At 42.4% G+C, this 19,313-nt stretch overlaps 1 protein-coding gene across 8 annotated transcripts in view; it reads right to left on the bottom strand.

Moving 5' to 3' along the window:
- RANBP17 (RAN binding protein 17) overlaps nucleotides 1-19,313 on the bottom strand; it is a 314,839-nt gene that overhangs the window by 11,718 nt on the left and 283,808 nt on the right. For 7 of the 8 annotated variants that reach the window (XR_006605410.1, XM_013062214.2, XM_013062142.2 and 4 more), the window contains one exon: nucleotides 15,896-16,062. The exons of the other annotated variant lie outside the window; for it this stretch is intronic. Coding sequence is in view for 6 of the 7 variants with exons in the window: in XM_013062214.2 (XP_012917668.1) it covers nucleotides 15,896-16,062 (167 nt within the window). In the remaining variant the exon portion in view is untranslated. The remainder of the gene's footprint in view (nucleotides 1-15,895; nucleotides 16,063-19,313) is intronic. 8 annotated transcript variants of the gene reach the window in all.

Below are 19,313 nucleotides of genomic sequence, written 5' to 3' on the forward strand. Positions count from 1 at the left end.
GCCTGGGTGGCTCACTGGTTATGCCTCTGCCTTCGGCTCAGGTCATGATCTCAGGGTCCTGGGATGGAGCCTCGCATCAGGCTCTCTGCTCAGCAGTGAGCCTGCTCCTCCCCTCCAACTGCTTCTCTGCCTACTTGTGATCTCTGTCAAATAAATAAATAAAAATCTTAAAAAAAAAAAAAAGGCCTGTGCTGTCACACTAAATGCAGAAGTGGGTGTGGGCCAGTGCATAATGGGTAGCCTTCAAAGGATTCCTGAATAATGCTGAGCTCTGGGATCTAGAACAATTACCGATGGGAGACCGGAGCAAGGCAACGATGGGTCGGTACCAGAGGCAAGGGAGCACATTTAGATACTACTGCAGCAGTCCAGCCGAGAGAAGGCGAGGGCCCCACCAAGGCTGGTAGCAGAGACAAAGAGGAGTGGTCAGAATCCTTGAGTGTATACCCCATTTTTTTCCCAGGCAATGAAATCTTTCCAAGAAACATAACCTGCCACTAAAGCTGTAGATAAAGTCAGAGCTTTAGGCCTCAAAATCAGGACTGCCCATGGAGAGAAGGGGCTGGGCGCCAGATGGTCCTTGGAGTGCTAAGGGCAGCGGAGAGGATCTGCAGACTAACAGTTCAACAGTGAACTCGGAACATTAGGAGCTGTGAGACAACCCAGCCGGCAGACGTACACATGCACGACGGAGAAGACTACAAGCACATGTTTATATTAAATATTCAGTGATAAAGTAAACTCTAACCACTGCCGTTCAGAAGCAGGGAAGGGAGTGGGAAATAGCATGCTAGTTTATTGAACAGTCATCACAACATTTCCCAATGAATATCGTATTTCAAAACAGCGCAACATCAGGCATAATGGCACGAGGGCATCTCGTACAGCCATCCAAGCAGAGTGCAATGAATATTGTATTTCATAATAAATATATTATCCTTACAGGAGGAGGGTCAATGTTTCATTGTCTCTCATCTGTCACTACATTCTCCCAGATTTCCTGAAGGGATTTAGTTAGATGGACCTAAAAATCATCATAACCAACAGCAGAGGATTATCTTACTTATTATGTTCAAATGATTTTGTGTGAGGAGAAAAAAGTATTTTTGTGGCACATTCACAGGGCCCTCGGAAGCATTTTCCATTAAAGATTAGTCTAGAGTTTATGTTTAAACCACAGAGGACAGCATACTGCCTTTCAGATTTGAGGGTTTTTATTTATAGTCGTCTAAATGGCAGAGTGCTGGCCAGGAGGCCAAGGAGATGATTCAAAGAGTTACCGAGATTTGGAAGCTCTTTTGCCCCAAGAATTACATAGGAAGCCTGAGGAATGATAGGACTAGATCCCTGCTCCCTGATTTATTCAGATGTTTACTGACTACGTACTCTGTGCCAAGCCCTGTGTCACAACCTGGGGATACACAGATGAACAAGGCACAGTCCCAGCCCTCAAAGAGCTCACAGTCGGGTAGGGAAGGAGATGCACAGTTGATAAACCATGACAACCCAACAGAGAAAGTCCCACACACAGAAGCTAGCACAGGAGGCTTTAAGAGACCAGAGGAGGCTGAAGAACTCTGTCTTGGGGTGGGAACCAGGCCAGGAAGGCTTCGCAGGTGACATGGGGAGCTGTGGGAGAAAATAAACCAAGTCTGACAGGCACACAGGTTGGAAGGAGGGCGAGCAGGGGCAAAGGTTTGGAGAAATGTTTGGGGGACGGCAAGCAGTTCTGTGGGACTGGAGGGGGTCAGTGTGGAGTGGCCGCTGGTGGCCAGAGAGGCTGAATACGTGGACAGGGGCCAGATCTTGGGAAGGGCCTAGTAATGGGTGCTACAAAACGGGCCTTATCTTGCAGGCAATGGGGTGCCATTCAAGGTGAATGACTTGAGGTAAATGACTCTGAGAATGACTCAGAAGGACAAACTGATGGTCGAGCCCCTCTGCTGATGGTCTGCTCCTTTAGGAGGGCTGGGCCGTCTGACTTCCCATCCATCTACAGAGGCAGCTCTGTTTCTGTTCTAGGATCAGGAGGCCACAGACACAGGTTACCTGCCTGGCCTGCACAGCAGTGGGGGCAGATCTTGGCTCCCTCTTTGCTGGCTCTGTGGCCAGGACCCTGAGAAATGGCACTGCCATTACTTCCCTTGGTCCACAGTGCATAAAGTAATAGTGTCCCCTGTCAGGAATGGTTCTCTTCGTCAGGAAGCTTTTTATTGATGTTCAACCTTCATTTTCCCTTTCTTAATAATATCCCATTATGCCAATACTCCATTGTGCCATGCTAAGTAATTCCCTCTCCTTCTTGGCAGTGACATCTCCCAAGTATTTATAGACTTATCAAATGCCCTGTTTAGTTGTCACTTAGGCAGGCTATACATATTTAGCTTCTTTAATCTGGCCCCATAAGCCAGACCTTCCATTCTCCTAAATCACTTGAGTTTCTTTCCTCCAGGTTTCTGTCAATTTGTTTCCAGCCTCTCTGTGAGGCAGGGGGGCTCAGGAAGAAGATGGGGCTGGGGAGGGAGGGTTAGCTCCCTCTGTGGGATATGAGCCCAGCCTTTGCTGAGGTAGAACTTGTCCCTTCAAGTGCAGACTCCAGAACAGGCCAGGCCAGGCCTCTGGGGGGCTACGAGCCCCTCACATTACCTGCACATGTTTCCAGTCCCTGATATTCCACTGGTGGCTCTCATTCTGTGCCAGGTGCACACAGGCAACATGTAAGTAGTAAGCGCCTCCTATGTGTTGGGTGTCATGCTGGGGGCTCCTCCCTCCTGCTTTTCCTCTCCCTCTTCATTTTTCACACATATTCAATGTTCAAAGACTTACTGAGAGCCTACTATGTACCAAGCACTGTGGTATGGGATGGACTAAGATGCGGTCCTCGTGGCCTTAAGAAGCTCCTGGAGCCTGACTATTTTATCAATGTCTTATTGCCCACCCATCAAGTCGTTTCCTTCCAGTCCTAAAGGGTCTCTGAGAAGTCATCCCTAAATGCACTTAACTCTAATTGACGCTTTTAGTTCCTTGAGTGGAACTTCTTCGTCCTATCTAAAACTAGATGCCACATTAAGTACGGGCATTAACACAGAGCTCTTGCTTAGGATTTTCTTTCTGGTGGGTCTCTCTGGGGCCTGAGAGCGTTCTCTCCAGGCCTTGCACTTCTCATCGCTCCTTCCTGGCAGTTGGCTTCACATTCCTCATTCACATGACCTCAACTAAGCATGCACTTGAATTTTTCTTTTCCACGGCAGTGATGTACTGAGTTACATGGTAGGCTGAGGAGTGACAGAATGGGAAAGAGCTAAGGCGAGGGGTCTTGGCTAAAGTCTTGGGGAGTCTGGGCCCAAGACCTCAGGAGGGACTAATTCAACTACCTGACCCTGGGGGCCAGTTCCAGTAAGGCTGAGAAGTGCCCTGGTGGAGATGCTGGTATATCTGAAGAGGTAAAGTAACTATCCCAAGGACACAGAAGTATTCAAAGCCAGGTACGTTGACTGAAAAATCTGTTCTGATTGCAGTAAAGCAGAAAATCCTAACAAATACAGAATTCGCAACTCAACACTCTGAAAGGACGGAAATTCATCCATCTGAAAGCATTCCCTGCATCTTCCCAAGCATGACAAGGGGTGAAGAATTAACATACAAGAGTATTCTTGGGTGCAAAGCGTACAAGGTAGCAGGCCAGAGGCCTGTCCTCATGACAGGCCAGAGGACTAGGGAAACTCTACCTTGTTCTGTAAGTAGTGATCACACTGTAATCAAAGAAGTTGTTTTCTTGAACATATGAAATGAGCTCATAGCCTCCCCAGTGGTTGCTGCTGATTAAACTTTCTAGGAATTAAGACTGGAAATGAATATGAAAGTTCAGTTCACAACTCTGGCACACACTTATATGCTTTGGAAAAATTTCCCATTGTTTACCCTTCAAGTATGTGAAAAACCAGGTACAACTGTAAAATGAATAAATCAATCCATCATTAAGCTGACCCTCACTTTACACAGTGCCATTCTTTCAAGAAACTCAATTTCTCATACCATTCACAATGCCACTTGGAAAGATAAAGGTGGGAGAAATGCCAGGAGAGCAGAGTAGGTTAAAGCCCTGGGAAGACTTGGTGCGATAAAAAGTATGCGAGATCTAGAGACAACAAGCCTTAGTTATAGCCTCAGTACTGCTATTTACTGGCTGTGTGAATTTGCCTCCCAGCACCCCTGCACAGTTGTCCCATACAGGTACTGTGGATGTAATCTGGGGATGTACCTCTATACTCCCAAGTTCAGAAAATAAACTATATTTGCCCTACTGTCTCATGAGAGTTGCTGTGAGACTCAGAGGAGACATGAGGTGTAAAGACACATCAATGGAGAGAGTCCTAAAGTTTATTCTCATGGTGATGCCTGGAATGCCTAGGAAGAATAAGGGACAAGTCAATTTGGGGCCAAGAATAAAATCCAAATGACACTGTACCTGCTCCTCCCTACCCCACCCTCCCTGGTCTCCACCAGTGAGGGTTTGTGATCTTGAGAATGCATGTCACATGGGGAACTCTAGGAAAGGCAGAACACACATGTGGGACTAAGAAGATCTAGGTGATCTGGGTATAGTCATGGCCTTCAGATTTCCTGGAAAGGACACTTCTCACCTTCATCTGTATGAACAGATTACCTGCACATAGGGATATGTTCTCCTCAGGGACATAAAAATATTACTGGTTCCTGTCCATTGTTTTTCAAATTTTACATATTTATTGAATACCTTTTTTGTATTAGGTGAGTCTGTACTCATTGGTCCATTTTCTCCTCACACTTCCCTGAGTCAACAATCTTTTGGCTGTGAGAACAGCAACTTCCACAGACAAAAGTCAGGCCTAAAAGGGGTGACTCAAGGACCTCTGGGTTAGGCAGTGCAGTTGGGTCTCTTGGTGGCTGTGGAAGGCTGATGGAATCTTTCTCGGTCTCTCTGGGGCTGCTAGTCTCCTTCAACATCCCTCAGTGTGCCCGCTGCTTTCTTCTTTTGCTGTTGACTGGCTACTTCTCTGGGCATGTAGCAGGGGATGGCTACCACAGGGTTCTTGGTTTTTCAAGTCTTCAAGTCAAATGAACTTCTTCTTAATGCCAGTTTCTAAGTCTAAGGAAGAGGAATCAGCCAACCTGGGTCAAGTGCTTACCTCTTATATCATCAGTTCTCAAAGGAAGGGCCCTGGCTCAGTCAAGAATTTATAAATGAATGAATGTTGTGTGCCCCACACTGCCCCCTCCTGCCCTACCAATCCTGTCTCTAGGGCATTGACAAGTAGTACTGCATAGTGGTTATGAGCACAAAGGTTCTGCTGCTTAGAAGCTGTTATAGTGGCTGGGTTACCTGACTTCTTGAAGCTACACTTATGATACTTTGATTATAAAATGCAGAAACGAGTATCTGCTTCCCAAAGTAGTGAAACCTTATGAATACAAATACAAATATGAATGATAAATATATACATTTAAGCACTTAGCACAGAGCCTAGCAGATTTTTCCACTTCTTTTTCGTCATAATCATTCATCACCACCATTGTCTGTGTCTGAAGTTGCTCCTCCATAGTGACCTCCTAGGTCTTAGCGACCCTGCAGGAAACGTCTAGATCTTTAAGGAGGAGGTGTAGAAGTTCTTTCACTTTGGAGTGTAAGGGTGAGGAAACACTTCTATCTTTTCTATCAGCTTCTCTGTGCCATCCATCCAAGTTTAGGATCCTTCTGCTGCGCCCTGGCTTGGGTACAACACAGGAAGATGGATACAGGCGGCATGTTCACATGTCGCAGAAACACTGGTCAAAGCATGAAGACCACGCTTGTGCTAAAACGCGGGAGTGCTAATCCTGAGTGACTTCTGTTTGTGAAATATGGGCTAAGTGCTGTTCCCTGCGCCGTGTCAGCACAAGCAGGCAGGCATCATCTGGAGAACGTCTGAGGGCAGACAAAACCATCCCTTTAGAACACGGACTATGAGGGCGCTAAGGTGACCCAGTCGCTGAAGTGTCTGACTCTTGATTTCAGCTCAGGTCATGATCTCAGGGTCTCGAGATTGAGCCCACATCAGGCATGGAGCCTGGCTAAGATGTTCCCTCTCTCTCTCTCTCTCTCTGCCCACCCCACCCCCTCCTTTTGCACACTCTCTCTCTGAAGAAGAAGAAAAAAAAGAATACAGATTGTGAGATACTTCCTCAGAGTTGGTATCAGTATTTCATTTATGGAGTAGAAATCTTCCTTGCTAAAGCTTTAAGAAGGGATACATTTAGGGAACTTTTAATTCACAATGATAGCCAATTATACCAATCACCTCTAATGAAGAGGCTAAAAACCATTTTCCTTGCCATTTGCCATACTGGGTGAGAGATTTGTTACCACGCATGCCTAATTATCTTGGGGGAAACCTGTGTAAAACTCTGCATTTTTTTCCACATGCAATGTTCTCTGTTTTACAGGAATGTGAAGGAAAAGGTATGGCTGTTGTTCATCTTTTACAGCCCCTTTGCTATTCTGAGAACATTGGCTATGACTACACAGCAAAACTGTGCTAAACTGTAGATAAAAGAGTAGTGACAGATTGCAGTCACTTTAATTCATAAAGAAAATAGTGAGAGCCCCTGGGAACACCGAATTGAGCCACTAGCACCCAGTGACTTCATGCTAAGTCACAAACTACATCATATATTTTAGTTTAAACACAAAGGCTAATGGACATGTGACTTATTTATTTCAAATACTTCTTTATGCAGAGCTGGTCCTTTTTCTTTTTTTTAGCTCTTTGGAAAACATTATACATCCCCTCTTTTATAAACATACAAATATGATTGTAAAATGACATCATTCTGTTTTCATTTAATTACCCCTGAAATGCTTTCTATTTAATATTCATTACTCAAAAGCTAATTTAAAAGAGAAAGAGATGCGACTTATTAAAAAAGATGTACTGTCATTCACAGCAATAGTTATCTAATATACAGAAGTTAATAAAGCAGATTAATCTACAAGTCCCTTTAAGCCATTCTTGAGCTTTGAACAACTGCCTCTTTGACCTTTCACCTTCATGCTGTGCACCAGTAGCAGGTGCCAGCTGTACAGAAATTATGGCTGTGCGTTTGAACGCAGAATCTTTTCTTACTTTGCTTCTGACCAGCAGCTGACCCTGTAGGACTGATTGTTTCTGGGGCCGGCCTAAAGGCTACATAAACCAGTAGCAGATAAACAAAAGGCTACATATACCAGCTGCCTTGCCTAAGGGTACCGTCCGAGGCTGACACCTCCACTCCTTCTCCAGCGTCCCAAATTGCTCCTCGTTTGTTTTCATACATGCATTTCATCCTTGTTACACTGTGCAAGGGGTGGGCGGAGGAGAACCCCTAAAACAACAAAAAACCCTGTCCCTTCCTTCGCACTTGACTTTTTGAGTATTCCATGTCAAACTGTGTTATTATGATGCTAATCTAGGCCTGATTTAGCAACTTTAATAAGAGGCTAAACCCTCTTGTAATTAGATAATAAAATTTTATTATGTATTTTAATATTAAAAGTCTTAAAATCAAACTCTTCAAATCATACACTGCTACGGAGCTAAGGTACTTAAATATCATAGCCCTAGAAAATGGGAACTTGAAAAAGCACATTGTGGCTAATTTTTCATTCTCAGAAATGTAAACATGGAATTCCTATGTGGTGGCAGGGAAAGCTCCAACACTCTTAATTATGTGCAGGGAAGAATGAATCTATTCAAGGGTGAAGCACACTGTACCATTTCCAGCAACAGCGTGAGATGGCTTTGACAGTTATTTCTTGGATACAAATTACACAAGTATAAAAACAATCCCCATAATGATTAAATGCAGTTATGTACATAGGAGAATACCAGTGCAAATGGTAACATATTTAAATGGTTTTTCCTTCATTAAAAAAAATTATATATGATATTAAACCATCAATCACTGCTGAGGCACAGGAGCTGCAACGTACTGTCACTGGTTGAAATAAATGACTTGGAGACTGAATTCTGGCTCATTCAATATGGTGTCTCTGCTGTTGCTTAGTCACCCAACTCTCTGCTGGCTTGGGCTACATCTGGTGGATTCCATCCCTTTCAATTAATAAGGCAAGTTATGCTATCAATGGATTACATCTTTAAACTGTGCTTAGAGGTAGAAAAACACATGTCCTAGTGGGAAAACAACAACAACAACAACAACAAACCACAACACTTCTCTGTTCTGTTAACCATTTGGAACAATACTCGAAGTGCTTATTTCTTTCTTCGCCCATGTTTAGGATGAAATTTTCTTGTGGAATTTCAGCAGGATCGTTAGATAGTATACAAAGGTGCAATCTCCTCTTAGCATTCCCATTCCGTTTATTATGTAGCAGTCTATGACCATGCTGGCTTTGAAACCTAAAGTCACTGCCCGAGAGGACTATAATTCTGCAAATTAATTTTGCGGGGGTTTGTTTTCTAGACACTCATTGACCAATACAAGGTATCAGGCTCGGCTAGATGCTGAGATAAGTATCAAGCCTGAAGAGATCTTTGGGGAAGAAAAGGCACTCTGTTAAAGACAGGTATTACAGTTCTGATGATAATTGGATGATTCATAAGTCAAGAACAGATTTTTGTTTTCACTAATGTTTCTGTTTTAAAATACCATTTCTTTTGGTTATACTTGAAACAGTCATTCAACAAATATTTCCATAACAAAAACACAACCAAAATGGCAAAGATAGGGTATACCACAAAAAATTTGGATTCGAATCATCCTTCTACAGATGATCAATGATTTTATAGTATCACAGATAAAATGCCATTTTAGTAAAAAAAGAAAAAAAAAACACCTACTTTTTTTTTTTTTTTTTTTTTTTTTTTTTTTTTTTTTTTTTTTTTTAAGATTTTATTTATCTATTTGACAGAGAGAAATCACAAGTAGATGGAGAGGCAGGCAGAGAGACAGAGAGGGAAGCAGGCCCTCCGATGAGCAGAGAGCCCGATGCGGGACTCGATCCCAGGACTCCGAGATCATGACCCGAGCCGAAGGCAGCAGCCCAACCCACTGAGCCACCCAGGCGCCCCAAAACACCTACTTTTTCTATATTCAAAATTATATACTTTAACTTTCTAAACCGATCTTTAGGGGTGATGGTCAAAAATTCATCATTCAAGAGTTTTACTCTCATCTGGACTTGTATTACATGGTTGTTAACTAGAAACTTTTGTCCAATCTTGGTCCTCTCATATATTCTGATTTGATCCTTAGTAATTAGATTGTGTGTACACACACACACACACTTACTTAACCAAACTAAACTTTAGTTTTTGCTTCAGACAAATATGGTTATTTTGAAGATTAAAAAAAAAGTGTTTGGAAGGTGTTAGCCGAGTTTCATTGACTGTTGACTGCATCCATTCTGGATGCAAAGGCATGATCCAAATATAAATAAATGCCCTCTTTAAATTTTAATAGACACCTACATATAGAATCAAATGTAAGAGCAACATAACAGCAGCCTCTTTAAGCAAGTAATCCAAAAAGTGTGCTTTAAAAATTATTAAAACATCAGCAGTAGCACATGGGATGACTGTGGGAAATATCAGGGATCATCCTTTGGAAGATCTCAGTTCTGAAACCCTCTAGGATTACATAATACATTGGTGGAAGACTGATAAGCAGACACAGAAAACCTGGATTTCTGGTTCTCTTTGGAGCGGGGGTGAGGGGCGGTGGCTAGGTAATAATACCACTGGCAACACTGGGTCCTACCTTCTTACAGGGCAAGAATGAGTTGGCCCTGTGTGGAGGCTGCCCCCGTAGGATTGGAATGTAGACTCAACTTGGTTTTCTTTCTCAAGCTTCAGGTTTTCTGCTTGGCTCGGTAGGCATCTTAGTTTGTGATATTTTGTAGAATGGAAAGGATAGGGAGAGGGACGCTCAACATTATAACTTTGAGTCTTGTTGATGTGAGAAGCCCTTAGGAGCTAACGGTACCTAGCAGCAGAAGCAGCTTCTATTAGAGAAGAGAAGCTGTCTGCACCTGAAGGAGGTGACAACTGGCATTCTATACTGATGAGTCAGTGGTGAGAGTCAGGACGAAGCCTAGAGACGCACTGGGTACAAGGGACGGATAGAGAGCACCTGTTGCTTCCCCACCTTCATTTCACAGCTGCCGTATTGCTCTATCTAAGAAAACCCAAGCTGGAACAAACCTCAAGAGCTCCCTCAAAGACATTAAAGGAAAGGAACACAGGAACATCACGAGACAGTGATGCTATTAGACTCTGGCGGCCTTCTTGAGGATACACGTCCCACTCCATTTTATACTCTCAGTGCCTGGCTATAGAATTAATGAGTGGGTGTGGGTGCAGGGTAAGGGAGTGGAGGGTCTGTTCACTCTGCCTCAGTGATGGTGGGGAGCACAAGGCTCTCTGCACCAGCTGGCAAAGCACCCTCCCTCTCCCTTGCCCACCGCCTCTCTGGGTCACCGCCCATCTGTTTCATCCTGGCTGCGGCACGAAGTTGGGGGATAGGATAACTGCTCTAAATCATTCCACCTTAAGGATGGCCCCGGTGGGACTTACTGGAAACTCAGCTTGCCTCAGCGTGAGTGCTGAGAACACACAAACCACCTCAGATTAGTAGCTGCCAACAAACTCTAGCTCTGTGGTTAAGCATATGAACTCGAGTTAAACAGGCCAGAACTGCAGTTTTTCCACTGACTATGGGTGACCTTGGGCAAGTTAGTTGCTTAATCTGTTTGTGCCTCAATTTCTATATTTACCAAGGGGCCATCATAATGCCACCGCTTCACAGACATGCTGCGATGATGAAACTGGATTACACGCATACGTAGAAAGCATACACTAGTACCTGCACAGAGTAAGCGCGCATATTCTGCCAATATCATTTTTTCCTAGAAATAAATACAGAGTCTGAGCGCAGAATGCTGGGAAGACCAAGATCGTGGCAGCACGTGCAAAAACCAGTTCCTTCCTGAAACCTGAGCTCCTGCTTTCTGTGTTGGTGTCTACTGACCAATCCTCGGCTTCCTCTAAACCCTCTACACCCACGCTGTCCTCTGATCTAGTTTTGAATGTTCCTTCAGCGTGTGTTTCTGGTACCAATCTACTTTCATGTTTTTGACAATACAGTGGCACGTCAACCAGACTGAGCTAATGCATCATGTGGAGGGCACACTTTCCATTCAGGGTCCACTAGAAATGCCTTTAGTAACATTAGAAAATCTGGCTAATTATTTTGTAAGAGGATAAGAGACAGGAATATACTTCATCTGCTTAAGTGTTTCCCACCGTGAGAGTGTTGCTAAGGTTCTAGAGGCCAAAGTCTCAACATGAGTTAAATATGTGACTGCACTTTCTCCTACTTAGTATTATAGGGAATGGAATCTTAAGTATGAAAGATGTCTTGTATAGGATGTCAAAATGTTGAGCAGTATCACTTCAATCTAAACACAAAAATGAAAAAAGAGCAGATGATTTCCCTTTTGCTGTAATTCACTTTGGGATGCATGTCGTGAAGAGCACTATACAAAAGCAATTTTCATTGATTGACTGACTGATTGAGGAAAAGGGTGAATGTTCTCTCAGCACACATCCCTACTGAAGTATGATTCTTATAGCTCCTGACAGCTCTTCACAATTTGTAGTTAAATGCCAGGTTGGGGGTGAGGGAGGGGGGGGATGGAGGGGGAAAGGGAGGGAGGGCAAGAAAGAGAGAGATCATCATAATTAGCACTTTCTGTTTTTTTTTTTAATTATAGCTGACTTATACCAAACAGTTTAATAGACGAGGGTGAGATAAATTCAAACCCAAATATTCTATTTATCCCTTCAATGTATTTCGATTTTAGAGACTATAATTGCTAAAAATACCTTGTTAGTAAGTTAACTGCATAATCTAGTCAGTAATACTGACAATCACAGAGTCCCCGTCCTACTTCTGTGGAAGGTACTCCTCTCTCCAGTACAATTACTTATAGCTGCAGTTCTGATTTAGAGACGCATTCTGCATCAGTGTCCTATTCTTACCATGCGAAAAAGAATCAGTCACACATCTCCGAACTGCCCTTCTAATTCTATAAAACACACTCTTCCGTTTACCTAATTTGGGCAAATCTTTCACTCCATGATATAACTAAGTGAATGCTGATCTATGGCTTATTAGAGGCAAACACTTAACATGACCAGAGATAAAACTGAAAAAAATTCACACGGAATTTAATTTTCCAAATTACTATAGCAGATCTGTGCTTCATCACTATTACCATTGGCTTGTTAAGATTTTAGTTTATCTTTCTAATGGCATAAAAACACATGGGGAATATTTATTCTTAATACATGAAAACTGGGTTTTCCTCAATTGCTAAGTCCAAGGAATGCTGGTGAGACAATGATTCTTATTTGCAACAGATTCACTTAATTATAGTGGATCTTCAAATTGACCGAATTTAATGCTAGCAAAGTTAGATTTGTTTGTGGATTCTGGAAGATGCCTTATTTGGAGAATATTTTTAAAAACACAGAGTATCTCAAGCCACATAACAGATCATAATAAGCACATTTCCAGGTGCTGAAAATGTGCTTCCCAGGCTGTTGTACACCGGTTGAAAGGCCTACAAGGATGTTGGAAAAGCTTTTATGTGGGTGCAAGTTTCACCTGCTATGGAAGCTTGAGGACATAAAACTTTTGCAATTTGGAACTGACACTCCTCATGCAATTACGCTTCCAGCAATATATATATCCAGGTTGGGGGGAAAACAGTTCAAACAAGTAAATAATTGCAGGATCATTGCACCAGTTTAGTTTAAAGAGCTGACAAACCCTCTCTAACTCCAAGCACAATTAGTCATTAGGGTCTAGTTTTTCAGCACTGTTAAGCAATTTGTAACCCATTCCTTTTAATAGGGTTAGGCATTACTTAACCGACACAGATGCCTTGAAAACTGAAACCTCGAGTTATAAAGCAGCCACCTTGTTCATTACCTTCAGTGATAGGCAAATCATCTATAAAAACAGCATTTAATGGGCAACCAATGAATAATCAATGGCTCACTTTTCATCTGAGTGTGAAAATGAGAATAATCTAATACAAAGTCCCTCTGGTAAGATGCCGAATCTTGCATCTCGAGTTCTGCTGCTCTTCAGGGCTGATTTATAAGGTCTTGGAAAGCTGATGTAAACAGATGATCAATGGGACCCATCCTTGCTCATAATAACCCCCAACTGGCCCACTCCCTCTTTTCCAAGTCCATCCCTTCAGGCTATTAGCTCTGTCCAGCTAATTCTTCCCACTACTCCTGCCTGCTGCTTTTACTCCGGCCATCCGTTCAGTCCAGCCGACTCAGAAGTAATTTTATACGCAGCAGAGAGCGGGTAGAATTGATTTTTCACTCAGCGCTCAGTTCCCATCTGAATAATTATCAATTTTACTGCCTCATAAAGGGAAGAGTCAAAATTTCAAATCAATTCAAAAGAGCTTTTGAGACGACAGAAACTGTGCATAAGAATAGAGGTCAAAGTTGTCAGTGACCTAAGGAGATGATGTCAGATATTGCTATACCCGATGGTTGACATCAGAGGCACTCAAGATGATATAACCGAGTGCTAATGCAAATCATATTTATGCTGACTACCAGAGACCAGTCATTAATATTTAAAATGCTATCTGAAAGCCTGCATTCCAAATAAATAGAATGTATTCCACTGTTAATAAAGATATATCACTACTTAGTCATATGCTATAAAGCAAAGGATTACCAGGTATTATTACACACAGAAATTACTTAAACCAACAAATGCATGGTGATTTCGAGTAAAGACAAACTTGATTGTCTCCTGTACAACCACATCACTTGCTCTGCAGTCTGATGGTATTTGTCTAGAATCACAGCCTATTGATTTTGGTAGAATCTTCTACCAACTTAAAAAAGTTTCTGCCAAAGTTTATGGGATGAAATTGTGATCAGGCTGAGTGCTGGCAGGAGGGGTTTAGTGGTGGACTTGTCAGTTGCCATGGTGGGGTGGGGGCTGGGTCTGATTCCTGGCCAATCCATGGGTATTTATTTTCTCCCCTGGCTACATGCTCTAAATCTATGGTGTTCAACCTTGTCCTCGCAGAACACCAGAAGGCTATGCCACACTCCCATCAGTACCAGAGGTTACTGCCATTGGGGAGGTGGCTGAGGGGGAAGGAGCGGTGCACCCAGATCTCCACAGAAAGTTCAGTGTGAAATGATATTATCCATACCAACCAGGCCCTTTGAGAATCAACAATGTAAGTGGTAAGGACTTGGGCTTCTGGTTTACATTCTACTCCCCAGTTGCTCTCTCTGTGACTCAATGTATTCACCGGTAAAATGAGGATGATGATTTCCACATTTCAGGGTTGTTGTGGGGGGGTGCAAATGAGAAGAGTTCCCTGAAAGTCCTCTCCTCGTGTGTCAATCTCTGTTACCACTATGTCAATCAAATTATCATATAAGTGGTTAGTTATCTAATAACTAACTGATTATCTCTGTCCCACCTGATAGCAGCATTTTTAAAAAAGATTTTATTTACTTATTTAATAGATAGATCACAAGTAGGCAGAGCAGCAGGCAGAGCGAGGGGGAAGCAGGCTCCCCGCTCGATCCCAGGACCTCGAGATCATGACCTGAGCTGAAGGCAGAGGTTTAACCCACTGAACCACCCAGGCGCCCCTGATAGCAGCATTTTTAAGGAGAATCTCAGTGGCTCGGCTCCTGCACCTTGTGCACAGAAAGTCCTCAATCCACGTGCTACCTTTCTCTTCTTTTCACTGATGTGTCGTAACCCCTCCAGGGTCATACCAAACACTTACAGGCTGACAGCACCTTGTCTAGTTACACAGAATCTTAATTACATACCTCCTTGCCAGGAAAACAACAGGCTAACTAAGACATCGGCCAAAATAGGTTCATATAATTTAATTTGAATATTTGTAAAAAATGATAGCCAGGAAGAAAGCCTAGTGCATGGCTGGCTCATTCTATGTGCATCATTTCTTTGCTCACAGTGACAGTCTCTGCCTGGTGGCAGGCATCCTGTTTGTTGGCTAATAACCTTGTTAAAGTGTTTACATTTGCAAACTACCATTATGAAGATAATTTGGCAAGATAAAACGAATGGAAGCATTATAAAGTTTCCAAAGTTAGTGGAACTGGAAACTATCATAGTGATGGTATCTCTGCAGAAAAATGGCATTATTCTCTCTGAAATATTTCTGGCATGTGTTATTTTTATGCATACTGTTACTGTGATTTGCAGAAGTGAGTTTTTAAAAAACAGTATTAAACTTGAACCTAACTCATATTAGCCAGTGAGAAAACACATTTGAAAATAAAGACGTTGTGGCTTTATTATTTATTACTTAAATGCCTGGGGGAATGTGACCTATCTGAACCCCGATTTATCTGAAATGGGAAGAGTATCAATTGTGGTACGATAAACGGCAAGTTCCCAGCAAGCTGTCTGGCACCGAACAGGAGCTCAGCAAATGGCAGTTTCCTGATGGACCAGAGTACCCACAAAGCAAACTTCAGAAGCCGTTATTAGAGGCTCCAGAAAAGAAACCAGAGCGTGACCATCTCTAGTTCTGGCTTTGCCTTTTGTTTTTCTCAGGCCTCTGGAAGAGCCAACTTTTCTTTGAATTCTAGCCTCACTGGAGTAAGATGAACAACTGAGAGACTTCCTGAGGGTGAGCAGTCCTGGGGCTAGTGCGCAACCCTATCTTCTGGGAAAATCCGCCTCCAGAATAACTGGTAAAGAGTCCTGACCAGACCATTTGCTCTGAGAGACACTCAGGCCCTAGCCTGTTTCTTAAGCCGGGTGACTGACCACCAGTTACCTGCTGCAGGACATCTGGATTTTGCTGCATAAAATGTAATAGTCTCTGACCGGCCTGGGTGGCCTCTCTGCATCGAAGTGGCTTCTTGCCCTCTTTTGCTATGTGCTTGAAGAGGTAGGTGACGATGTAGTCTAAACTGGTACAGCAGCTGGAGGAGACAACTGTATCTGTACGAACAATAAATGAGAATTCCTTCGCATTACTGAAGCGTTTTTTCATCTGATTAGTTATAATGTCTCCAATTAAAAAAATCACTTCCTGGTTTCAAAGCACTTTTATCAAACTATAAATTCCTTGATGGCAGGGATTTTGCCTTGCTTATCTCTTTAAACCCGGTGTCTACTACACGACCTGCTGTAAAGAGGTGTTAGTAAGTAAATGATTCCAGGATTGAATTGGACAGAAGTTTCCATTTGTGACCTTAACGACCCTCTGTTCAACTCAACTGACTTTATTAAATATCTATTTGGTGCAAAGTGCTCTGCTTCAGACGAAACAGGGCACAGACTTGGGGCAAAGGGCTCTGTTTCAGAGGCAACCCTGACCCTGGTATCCAAGACCTCATGAGGTAGTATGTAAGTCACTGGGGCACAATGCTGGGTATGAATGAGTGACACATTGCTGTGAGGATTTTGAGGAAGATATCACATTTGGATGGGGGAATCAGAGAGACTTTCTGAAGGAGATAGAACCTGAGATGGGCCTGGGAAAGTTGTTTTAGTTAGATAATAGCAAGGGCATTTTTCAGGTAGAGAGATGAGCACAATGTACACAGGGTGGCAGGAAGGCAGGAATTTTGGAGTCAGACAGCTCTGGTTTCAAATCTCATCTTTTCCAATTACTTGCTATGTTGTTACTTTGAAAGAGCCGCTTAACTTTTCTCATCATTTGTCAAATATCTTGTAGACCTGAATGAGAAGAAAACAACTAGAAATTCTCATCATAGAAACAGCTGATATTTAACGAGAGCTTGTTGTGTTAGTTGCATGAATTATTATTTTGTATCTTCACAGTAATAGTTAAATTATTATCCTCACTGTAATAGTTACTGTTATTATTATTTCCATTCACAGGCAAGAATAGTGAGGGATTAAATGACATGTCCAGTGCCCCAGGGCTAGATGATTGTGGAGCCACTATATAAGAATAAACAAGGATTCTAGATTTATGTTCTTAACCACTAAAATCAAGCAAGTATTAAACAAAATTAGGTATTAAGCAAAAATAAACACAAGCATCTTCTAACACAGGGGCTCAGAAGATGATGTTACTACTGGTTTGCCCTCATGATGGAAAGAGGAAAGTTTATTTCGGAGTTGGACTTATGGTTTGAGTGAAAGAATGTATACGGAGTCATAAGAGAGAAGGTGACAAAGTAGGTTGGGGTCTTCCTTGAGGGCATCCAATAGTGGGCTGAGACATCACATTTAATTTTAAAGACCAAAGAGGTGTTTTGAAGGCTTCTTTAAAGCAAGTGAGTGACATGATATAGCAACCATTTATTAACTATCTACTTTGTACATTAAATTATTCACTTACTTCTAACAACCACTTTGTATGTAGTGTTATTACCTGCACTTTTCATTTATTTATTTATTTATTTATTTTTTAAAGATTTTATTTATTAATTTGACAGAGAGAAATCACAAGTAGACAGAGAGGCAGCCAGAGAGAGAGAGAGAGGGAAGCAGGCTCTCCGCTGAGCAGAGAGCCCGATGCGGGACTCGATCCCAGGACTCTGAGATCATGACCTGAGCCGAAGGCAGCGGCTCAACCCACTGAGCCACCCAGGCGCCCCCATTTATTTATTTTTAAAGATTTTATTTATTTATTTGACAGAGAGAGAGATATCACAAGTAGGCAGAGTGGCAGGCAGAGAGAGAGAGAGAGAGAGAGAGAGAGGAAGAAGCAGGCTCCTGCTGAGCAGAGAGCCTGATGTGGGGCTCGATCCCAGGACCCTGAGATCATGACGCGAGCCAAAGGCAGAGGCTTAACCCACTGAGCCATCCAGGCACCCTATTTGCATTTTTCAAATGAGAAAAATAAGGCTAAGAGTTAAGCAGCTTATCCAAAGTTCATGATTTTGATTCATAACATGATACTACCCATATTTTTTGGCTAAAGGTAACATATGGACACAATTCCAAGGAGTTTATGTTTAGTAACAGAAGTGACAAGAGAAACAATGGAAAACACTCAAAAATGGTGAAAATGGTAGATGCAGAAGATGAGGAAAGTGGACTGGGAGGGTAGGGCTGGGAACCAGTGGATTATACGCTCCCTGAAGTAGTCATTCATCTCTTATTCTTACTAACCTTTGAGCTTCTGAGACACATGTGCCTTTCCTAGATTAGAGGTGTCTTCTTAGCTGAATTAAAGAATGGATAGGCAAAGCTAATCTGAGGAAGGTTTTTACAGGTCTTGAGTTGCATTCAGTAATAATATCTGGAACTGATCTAACACCGTAGCTTAGAAACTCTTTCAAATACATTGTTTTGCAGAGAAATGGCATAATTCAAAGTTTTGAAATACAGATGGATGAATGCATTTAAACTTGAGGATGATGGTAGCTGACTGCAGGACCAGGAGGGGTTGTCTGAAGGTCTACAAGATAACCACAGACAATAGTTAGGGGAACTTTGGAGCTCTGGAAGCTACATATGTAAGTAAACTCTACTGCTATATTTTCCTTTGAAGAAAGGAGCTCTTGTTCTCCTAAAACTATGGTGTTTGATTGATTGTTTATCTCCACCTCCAACCCCAACTGGGTTACTTTGCAGGCAAGAGGGCTTAGTTTTTATAATTCCAGAAGGTAAGAGAATGCAGTGAAAAACATCTAGGCCCAAGAGTCAGGCACAGACTTGTTGAGCTTCATTGCTTTTCTCTTTTCCTTCAGTTTTCTACCTCTGAAGTCCCAATCACGAAAGTAAATGGATTTGGTAACTTGAGATCTACAAAAGGAAGCGAGCAGGAAATAGGTACCCTTTCCCTCACCAGTGAAGAGCAATACGCTATCAATCACACAAAAATTATAAAGACTTCACATAGATTTGGTGACCACATGCCATGCAGGTTGCATTAAAAGGTTCCAATCTACTGAGTCAGCTATGAAAAAGCCAGGTAAACACTTTAGACATGAAGGTTGGAGCATATATCCTTGCAATAAAAGCAAGAAGAAGAGCTTCCATTACGGCTGATTTATGGTTGGGGACTTTGAAACGGATAAATGTTATGTTAGGGTAGATTGAAAGGTGTGGAATCAAAAGGATCAAGGGCCATTTGATCAAAACCAGAATGAATAGTGCTGAGGACTGTGTATTATTATTGGTTTTCTTTATTCACAGCTCAAGCTATTATTTGAGATTCAAATAATGAAACTCTCCTGACATAAAAGGATGGGCAGAAGTCATGAATTTTC

The sequence above is a fragment of the Mustela putorius genome, unplaced genomic scaffold (assembly GCF_011764305.1).
Source record: "Mustela putorius furo isolate JIRA1106 unplaced genomic scaffold, ASM1176430v1.1 tig00000145_pilon_pilon_pilon, whole genome shotgun sequence".
Classification (NCBI taxonomy): domain Eukaryota; kingdom Metazoa; phylum Chordata; class Mammalia; order Carnivora; family Mustelidae; genus Mustela; species Mustela putorius.